This window comes from Chaetura pelagica, unplaced genomic scaffold, assembly GCF_000747805.2.
Source record: "Chaetura pelagica isolate M959 unplaced genomic scaffold, ChaPel_1.0 scaffold49, whole genome shotgun sequence".
Taxonomy (NCBI): Eukaryota; Metazoa; Chordata; class Aves; order Apodiformes; family Apodidae; genus Chaetura; species Chaetura pelagica.
The window spans coordinates 350,710-360,783 of NW_009970715.1; the positions used below are offsets into that span (position 1 = coordinate 350,710).

The 10,074-nt window shown below is 44.9% G+C and overlaps 1 protein-coding gene across 1 annotated transcript in view; it reads right to left on the reverse strand.

Annotated features, from left to right (window-relative positions):
- Positions 1-1,987: 1,987 nt before the first annotated feature.
- Positions 1,988-10,074, reverse strand: part of PRKRIP1 (PRKR interacting protein 1 (IL11 inducible)) — a 13,863-nt gene continuing 5,776 nt past the window's right edge. Inside the window, exons 2-6 of the mRNA XM_010006048.1 lie at positions 9,414-9,492; positions 7,902-8,002; positions 7,132-7,217; positions 5,388-5,455; positions 1,988-2,725 (exon numbers count right to left, since the gene is read on the reverse strand). Coding sequence (XP_010004350.1) covers positions 2,610-2,725; positions 5,388-5,455; positions 7,132-7,217; positions 7,902-8,002; positions 9,414-9,492 — 450 coding nt within the window. The 3' untranslated portion in view covers positions 1,988-2,609. The remainder of the gene's footprint in view (positions 2,726-5,387; positions 5,456-7,131; positions 7,218-7,901; positions 8,003-9,413; positions 9,493-10,074) is intronic.

Below are 10,074 nucleotides of genomic sequence, written 5' to 3' on the forward strand. Positions count from 1 at the left end.
CAGGAAATCCTGAAAAACCCATCCAGGAGCAAGGAGAGGGGCAGCCTGAAGGGAGAGGGGAGGGAATTCCTGCCCGGGGAAATGCTGAAAGGCAGCACAAGGGGTCAGCCGGATCACAGGGGGGGAATCCCATCTTCCCCCTTCTGCCTGGGGGAAGGAAAAGACAAAGGAAAACGATTCCTAAAAACGTACCGAGGAGACAAACACACCTCTTTTCACCTCTGCAGTCACAAACACTAACCTGCTGTCCCTGGGGTCCCACACGTGCACAAACAACCTATAAACGGGACATCAGCAAAAACCTGAGCCCCTGGAGATGAGGCTCCATCAGAGAAAGGAGAGGGACTCCTCCAGAAAGGAATCCAGAGCAGGAATTGTAACACAAGCAGGTTAAAGCCTTTAGGTTATTCCAGCTTTTTCAGTGCCACGTTTAGAATAGGAAGCAACTGTAGAATTGTTCCCCAGTTCACTACGCGTGGGAGCACTTCCCTCTTCTTACTCCACAAGCATGTTTTCCTTGTTTTTGAGGTCACAGAGTACTTGAATTTTGTCTGAAGGAAGAAACTCCCCTTCAGAGGCTCACTCTTTGTGTTGGAAGATGTGGAGCTGACAGGAACAACCACAACACAGTGTATTTTTCAGCAGTCATGGCAACACCTACCAATCCAGCTCCTACTGCCACGTTCAAGCCACCCCAGCAAGGCAGACCTAAGGCAGACATCACCTTCAGCAACAGATTCCCCTTCCTTTTCAAGGATTTCTCCAACAAACTCAGCATTCCTAGAAAATGGAGGGTGTGAACAATTCAGCACAGGTGCTGATGGCATCTCAAGGAGGCAGGATGAGGCTGCACAACCTCAGTTGAATTCATCAAGACAAACTCAAGTCCATCTTCCTCACAGCTGAGAAGGGCAGCAACATCTGCTCTACAGTTATTTACCCAGCTGAGAAGGCTGCCCAGCTCAAAGGCAGAACAGTCTTTGTGAGACTCACTTCTCTGTCCACACGAGCAAAGAAACATCACAACATGTTTATGGCCCATCCCATGACACAGACCCATCAAAAAGGTTCACCTGCCCTAAGGGGGGCTTCAAGGGAAGAAGTTCTCCCAACTCATCCCTCCACAGGGAAAACACCAATAGCTGCAGAACATCCATTCTGCATCTTAAGCACTACAGAACAAAACACCAACACAACCTACTCTGAAGCTCCTGCCTCTGTGGAGATGGAGCAGAAAAGAATTCCACACAGATCTCTAAGCCAGGGGGTGGTGGGGATATGGGCTTTTCAGCTGAGAAATTCTCCAGCTCTGAAGTTTTTGGGTAGGTACAGGAGAATCAAACACAAACATCACTTGCACTTGATCACATCTGCTTCCCTGCTGCCTGGGTACCTGTGAGAAGCCATCATATAAAGCCAGCTCAGACACAATGTAGGATTTCCCACAGCACTGTTCAGCAAAGGCTAAATGCAAAAAGAGAGTCTCCCTCTTTATTGTTTTTGCTTGAAATAATTTGGCATTAACAAAGGCATAAGAAGTAGCACCACATTCTGGATGCTGAGGCCCTGGGATGAGAGTGTCTGAAAGAGAGCAGGCACTTCTAATTCAAGATACACTGGAAAGACAACAACCTAAGTTACAAACAAAACCACCACTGCATTTGCTTTTCATTTAAACACCAATAAATAAATATATACAGGGATGTTATGATTTCTACCAGGGAACCTGAAGTTCAAAGCAGAGAGCAAGGCAGGTGGCATGACATGAAGCTGAACACAAGCTTTTCTGCCACAGGATTTTGAGGCTTTACAGACATAATCTTTTGGAAAAGACAGTTCCAATCCACAAGCAAGAAGTAAATGAAGTGCAGGTAACACCTTCTTCTGTATTTTCACATGCATCACATTACTTGGTCTTTTCATGCCTCCCTGCAACACTGCAAGCATCTATTTTTACCAAAATCCTCTTAAAAAAAAAGGACAAAACAATCCAACACATCCCCTTTATTCATTTAAAAAAAAACATGGAAGAAAATGAATAGGGAAAGTTTGAGCAATAAAAAAGGGATCCTGCTTAAAAATCTGTAGAACTTGTCTAGAACATAAACTGGTTTCTTTGGGTTAGAGATGACCCCATACAAAACCCCAAATTCAGAACACTCACAGTGCAGAAGAGCCTGGCTACAGACCACTTCTCTACTTTGGGTTAAACTCTTCCCTTCAATTCATGTATCCCAATGCTACCAGCTTCAACATTAACAGAACATGTAGCCCTCACAGTCACATTTTCCTTAAAAGGTAATGGATATGTTTTAGCTTTCAGACAGAAAAACACTCTGGGCCATGTCAGAAAGAACTCTAGGGTCACAGAGACTTATGGCTGACTCTTTAGAGCAAACTTAGAGCAGACTGCACAGCAGTTATACAAGCAGTTAAGAAGAAAAATATCTTATTTGGCTTTTCTCTATCATTCTCTCTCTGGCCTGCAGGTCATTCACCATTAAGCAGATACAATGTAGGCCAATGGGTTCTGCTTGGCTGAGATGAAAGATTTTCATGCTCCTGCATGTAAAGCAATGAACAGTGTTTCCAGCTATCCCTGAAAGGCCTCATCCTCTTCCCATCACAAAACTTGGCTCTTCAGCATCATCTTCCTTCTCTTCCTCCTCTTTGCTATCCTCTTCATCCTCCTCGCTGCTGGCTTGTTCTTGAGACTGATCAGGTTCTAAAAACACAAACAGTACCAGTGGGTGACATGTTCCCATCTGCCTGCCTTGGGAAGTAATTCCACAACAAAACAGTCTCAGGTGCTAGGGAAATGTGTATTAGGTCACACTAATCAGTACAGATGGGTAGCACGTTCCCATGTGTCTTCCTTGTTAAATATCTCACAACAAATAAGCCCAGACACCAAGGAAACCTATCAGGTTATATTCATCCTACTGGGTGATGTGGTGTTCAGAACATCCAATTTTCCCTTGGAGAATTACTCCATCACCTCCAACATTACCCCTGTGCCAAGTCCATTGTTAAACAACTCCACTGCCTCTGGAACATTATTTCAAACATAGAATCACAGACTGGTTTGGGTTGGAAGCGACCTTAAAGATCATCTAGTTCCAACCCCCCTGCATGGGCAGGGACACCTCCCACCAGACCAGGTTGCTCCAACCCCCATCCAACCTGCCCTTCAACACTGCCAGGGATGGGGCAGCCACAGCTTCTCTGGGAAACCTGTTCCAGTGTCTCACCACTCTCACAAGGAAGAATTTCTTCCTAATGTCTCACTTAAATCTCCCCTCTTCCAGTTACAGAGGGAGTCAAAAAGAAGAGACAGATAATTTCATTCCCAATCTCACCTCTGCATGTCAACATGGACTTTCAAGTACCCCAGAGTTCTGCCAAAGAATGCAGGCACCAGGAAGCCACTGGCAAGACTCGGGATATTTCCCCACCTATCCACGTTGACAGAAACTTCACAACCTGCCATGAACTTTTACAGACTGGCACACTGCAAAGCACAGGAACTTGTTAAGATATGGGTGAGATGAAGGAGGGTCACAGGAGCCTCAGGAAACCTGCTGAAAGCCCAGAAAACACCTGCTGGAAATCAAAGGATGGGTAATGAAAATTAAGTATGGCATGAAGTGGGACCTGAATCTAAGGGCCACTCTTCTGTTCTCTGCTGCTTTTACAGTTTCTCGGGGCAAGTCACACAGCAGCTCCTGCTCCCAGCAGCTACAGGGAGGCTCTGGGATTAGTGGCTGATGCCACCGCGTGGCCAAGTTCTGTACTTTCCATTTTTTACTAGGGGTCTGGATAATAATGCAACTTGAACAGCTGATCTTTATTCTGAATATTTTTTACTACAATAAAGGTGAAAGAGGGCAACTCAGAGGTTTTGTTCATTTCTTCAAAAAAGGAAGAGGAATCCTTGCCTGTCCCATTCAGCAAATGCACTTCAATTAATTTGGAAAAACTCTCAGATCTCAACCTTGCTCAGAGCCTCATCCAACCTGGCCTTGAACACTTCTAGGGATGGGGCACCTACAACTTCCCTGGGCAACCTGTTCCAGGTATAACATACTAAATATTTTGCTTTTATTAAGAATTAAAGAGAGCTAAGGATTAGATCAGAAAAAAAAACCCCTCTCAAGCTGTTTTCTGCCTGGCACTGAAGTCTTCCAGAAAGGTACAAAGCAATAGAAATGATGCAGACATTCCAAAAGCTGTTATCACCTCTGCATCAGATTCCAGGTTGTGTACCCATCTCCATTTTTAAAAAATTGTCATTATTCTTTTAAATAGAGAACCACCAACTCTAAAGAGCTGTGAACTGTTCTAGACACAGGGGAGTTTGGATTCTGGCTTCCAGAAGGTGATCTGTGCCAAAGAAAACCCCTCCAGCCCAACAAGTGGTACCTGGCAGTCCCATACCACAGTGCCAGTGCCTGACCCAGCTCCCCTCTCTCCCAGCCACTCCCTGCAGGGATGGGTATTGTTTTGTTCACTCAAAAGGAATAGAAGTATGTTGACTCATATTCAAATTCTCCTCCCAGTCACAATTCATAAAGGGGTAGAGCTTTGAAAAACACCAGAACCAAAACAAAACACCAAAAAAAAATCCGCTCTGCTACATTCACTTGCTGTCACAAGTAAAATTAGCCTAATGATTAATTTGTCCTCCCATGTTTACACAGGAGGCTGGCAATGGTTCAGCTGAAACTGATCCAGTTCTGAAAAGCAAAGCAGAAATAAGGTGGAACTGTCAGACAAGCCACTGTTCTAACAGAATTATCAGGAACTGTTGTCACTTTAAGAATTCCTGCAGACTTGGTGTGCTACCCCACAAAGGTCAACTATTTGAAAGAGTAAGCTAAAATACACCCACTGAAAGGAAGCAAGGAGTATTCACAAGTCTGAGCAAACAGCTACCCTGGCATTGCTGAACATGAAGTTTCAAGGCTGCAGAACAAGAGGCAGTCAGGTTTTCCACTTTTATTTCTACATGAAATAAGTCATGTGGAACAGATGGCACCAAGGTGGCTCAGTTTCTTAACACACACAACCCTGACTCAGTTTCTTGCTGTCCCAAGCTGTGCATTTTTCCCCACCTGTTTTCCCATACATGTTCAAAATACATTTTAAAAAAGAACAGCCTTTGACAATACTGCCTTTATTAGAAGATGTCAAGTTAATAGTAAGATTAGATCTCAACATAGATGGCTGTCAAAGAGGACTCTTCAAACATTAACTAAAATAACACCCTTAGGGCTCAGTCTTCCTATCCATGTATTCAGAATGCCCAGGGCAGGGGGTGGAACAAACCTTTCTAGGCTTCAATTACAGAAGAGAACTAAGTCTTAAGAAAACTAAATTTCACTGACCTTTTTCCTGCTTCTTTTGTTCAAGTTTGTTTTTCTTAGCTTGCAGCTTCTTCTCTTTTAATTTCTGGCTATAAAGCAAAGCAAAAAAAGGACTCTTTTTCAAAACAAACATAAAGTTCTGCACATTCACTGATAAAGGAGATGTTACAGACACCTTGGAAAAGCAGACTTCAGAAAAGAAATTCAGTTCAAATTTGGCCTCAACTGAAAATTCAGTGACAACAAACTTAGATACATGATCAACAGAAACTTCTCCATGTTGTTTTTAGTCTAATGGATTAGTTTAAAAAAAACCACAAGCATTCCATGATGTCACTGCAACCAAAATTATGTGACGTGCAAGAATGTGCAAGGACATGGAAGGAACCAAAATGAAACTGCCTCTACATTTTAGTCACCCAGCCTAATAAACAAAGAGAAAATGGTGCAAAAACCCAGGTGGCTGGAACTGAACATTGAGAGAAAAAAAAAAAATCAATATGCTTTAATCTTAATCTTTGGCTGTACTTCATTAGTATGTTGGGCCCCAGGAGCAACATTAGGAGGAAGAGGGAATTTCAGTTCATAGGACCCTGTTCTGTTTGCTTAGGAAAGGTCACCAGGCAGATACAGGGCAAAGAAACCCAGGCTTCATGTTCCTCTCTCAAGACCATCAATGAATTATCTTGAAACAGCCAAGTACTGTAGCTGTTAGGTCAGGACAGAAGAGAGAGGGTTGTGAGGGAAGACAGAGGGGCTTCTACAGGGCAAAGCTGCTGGGTGCCTACACCATCAGGCTACAGAAGGGGGACAAGGAGGTGTTTGAGTGCTTGGGGCAGCATCTGCTGTCAGAGCAGTTGTTCTCCATCTCAGCCAGGAAAAGGCAGCAGGCCAGATCCCACTTGCTGGCCATCTGTTGGACCACACTCAGTTAAAGAGAAATGGCAACAGTGTTTGTGTTGTGCACTTCTGTGTTAATATGCCAGTGAGTCACTTTGCAGCGTGACTTGCAGCTCTTGGCTGCAGGATGTACAACCCTCATTCCCAAGGAAGCAAGAGAGAGGCTGCTGAGGGCCAGGCCCTCTGAAAGAGCCCAGCCCTGACACCCTGCTAGGTCTGCAAGGCATGGTGGGCACAGACTGGAGAATTTAAATTCTTACATTTTAATTCTTACATCTAACATGCCAGATTTCACCTGCCAGATATTGTAATGAGGCAGGTAGAAGCAGCTACTGATTATAACAATACTGCACCCATCAGTGGCCTTTTCAGTACTCAGGGGTTGGGCTGAACTAGTCACAGAAAACATATGGAGGGCAGCACCAGGCTTCACTGCACTCTGCTAGGCCAAATCCATACACATACCTATTAAGCAGCTCCCCATTTTTGCACTTAAGCTGCTCCGTGGCAGCTGCTTCCAATATTTATTTAAGCCAGATGTACACTCATATTTCCTGACACTGTCACAGCAAATAGGCAGTCAGGCACGTTGCAGTCACCACCAGAGTGTCAGCAGAAGCTGCTCAACTAGCCCAAGCTGCTCGTGCTGGCGATGGCACAGGAAGTGCCAGCAAAGCCTGCTGAGTTCACAGCTACCCTTAGAAACCAAACAGTGACATTAGCAAAATGAACTCCTGCAGCCAGACTGCTCAGCTGATAGATACAGGCACAGAATGACAGCATTTACCCACAGCATGCAGCTCCAGATGAGGCACAGGGCATGAGGGCTGCCATGTCAAGCCTCCTGGGAACAATCTGCCCTTACCGCTTCCTTCTGCGTTTTGCTGTTTGTTCTTCTGCAATCATCTTATTCCTCTCCAGTTTCTTCTGGAATTCCTCATCTAGTCTTTGCTGTAATTGATGAGATGCCATATTTCGGTCACAAACTAAATTAAAATACTCCTTTTAAAAGTCATGTCCTTCTAGGGAGAAGTCTTTTAGCAAAATACAGAAGGGAGCTTTGCCAGATTTTGTCTGTTCTTTATACAAAAGCCACGTTTGCTGGGGATGACATCTCTACAGAGTGTTTTCAACCTGAAACATTGAAGCCTTTAGAGGGAGGAATCCTCCTCAAAAAAGATTAGGAAGGTTGGGCTTCAAAGAAAGTTTCAGAAAAACCATGGAATCATTAGAGACACAAACAGTAATGCATGGATCAAAGGACTCATCTTGGCCAAGAGAGGATAACAACACTCTCCGAAAGAGGGGCTACTCTATTTGACCAAGAATTAAAAAAGATACAGACTCTGTGCAAGACAGTGCTAAGAGGGATCTCATTTTTAAAGCATTTTCAAACCAACCTGAGAACACACACATTCCTGTGTGGTCTCACTGTGTGACAGGACCCCGGTGAACAGAGAAAACAGAGCACGTCATGACACAAAGCACCACATTTTGATACCAACAAAGATACCACATGTCAGTTTTCCTCTGATGAGGGGTGGGTCAGAACAGAATTATTTGTACATGACTTCAAAATAAAATAAAGATGGGGACCAACTAGTTGGAAGGGGAGGAAATTAGAGTCCTGCTGACCTTCTCAGCCATGGCATCCATGAAGTCCTGCCTCTGGTACTCCCGCCGCCGAAGATGTCGGTACACGTGGAACTCCCCACTCCCAGCTCCAGCACTGGAACCTGCAGTAAAGAACAGTTATTGCACTAGAAAAGAACACACAATGGATGCTCATAAATGACTACAGTTGGATGCTGAGGGACAAGACAGATGGAAGGGCACTGTAAAATTACAATCTATTGACAACACGCAGGTGTCACCAATTTAGATTAGCTCGAATCCCTCACAAAAAGCCCAAGTGAGCTGCAAACCTGTCACTTCTGGCTCATTGCAGCTTCTACAGGGCAGTTAGTCTCCTCCAGAGAATCCAATCTTAAGCTGGACACTGAGGCCCTAAAACAACTAGAGATCAAATGCACACCCCACTCTCTTTGAGGCACAGATAAACTAAAACACCCTACTGAGGCTGCTCTTCGCTCATTTTCAGCATCTCATACAAAACATAAAGGTGACCTGTGAGGTGATAAAGCCCATCATGTTATAGTTTCCCATGCAAGCCAGATCCCACTGACAGATTTTGACTGTTTCCTCATAAATTAACTCTCTGTAGCTCTCTGTAGCTTCCTGGCATCAGTCTGCGTGTTGGAAGTCTCACAGGAGCTTCCAACATCACTCTCCAGTCTCCTCCTCTGTCTCCCAAGCCATTTTCTCCACACAAAGCACACCAATAATATATGTCTCAAAGAAAACATCTAATAATTAAAACACAACAGCTGGGACTGAATTAGGGGTGCTCTTGTTATCAAAAGAACCCCAGCATGTCAGGTGCTCCCAGGAAAACAAGACAATTCAACTCAAGCACACAGCAAAGCTATTTGAAGAGGCCATGAGGGAATCACAATAACCAGCTTATTCAGAAGTGTATAAAAGCCTTTAGTCCAAGATCAATCACACTGAAATAAGAGCTCAGCCTCTGGAAAGGATCATTAACAAGGTCCCAAAGACAGAACTTCTACATGCAGATGAAATTTGGGCCACAACTATTACATGTGATCTATGCAGGTAAAAGTGTAAGCAGAACAGCTGGGCCAGGTTCCTCACCCAGCTGCCCATCCTCTACCTGACCACCTACAGCCACTTCTGCTGCTTCTCACTCCCTGGGATTCAGACTCACAGCAATCACAAGAGGGACTTATGACAATAATAAGTTTCCAGAGCACTCTCAGATCTGTGCAAAGGACAGATTTACTAATCATCAATTACTTGTCATCACCAGAGCAGCAGCAGCTTATGTCACTGCACGCAGTAGATGTGCTGGAGGGCCACAGGCATTGCTGGCTTTGCATTCTGCCAAGAAGCAGGAAAGTGAACCCAAGAATCAAATAAAAACTTGGAGAAGCAACTCTGGAAGCACATTTCATACCTCTTTTCTCCAGTGAAACGAGCAACAGCAGAAAAACAACAGTTAAAACACTTTTCTAAGTTTATTGCAGCCGAGTGTAATGTGGAGTTATCTGAAGATAAAATCTTTACCCATCACATCTCTAACAAACTCTGGGGGAGGTCGTGGTGCCCACTCATTCAGTTTTTCAGGGATGGGGACAGTCTTTTCCTGCAAGAAGAAACCAACCAGTCATCAGCATCTTCTAGGAGCAAAGCCTACAATGTTAAGACACTGTTGAAAGGAGGTGTTTGTCTGACACCAGCCTCTCCCACCAGCTGACAGATGTCAGGAGGGGCCCAGCTGCAGCGACTCCTTCATGCACAGGGATCAAGGGCAGGCAGAAAAGGAGAACTGGAAGGGATCTTCTCCTTCAGGTCAACAAACCCCAGGAGGATTAGAAGTGTCTGTGCTGCTTTTCAGTATGGAAACCAGAAGGAAACAAGTCAGCACCCCCAAGCACTCAGAGAAACTGGGTATATTCCCACTACCAATAGTCAGGGAAGAGATGAAAGGCATTTGTGCACCTTTCCAGACCAGAGGGAAGAGGACAGGGAAGAGCAGTACAGGGTGAACACACGGTGCAAGGTCAGAGGAAGAGCAGAGCCTGGGGAAGCCTCAGCCTCCTCCAGCACACACACACACCCCGAGGGTGCCTCCTCCTCAGGACAGGGATCAAAACACCGAGTTAGAGGAACGGGGGGTCACGCTCTGAGCCTCTCCCCCCTCCCAGGGCCGGGGGTGGGGGGGTCG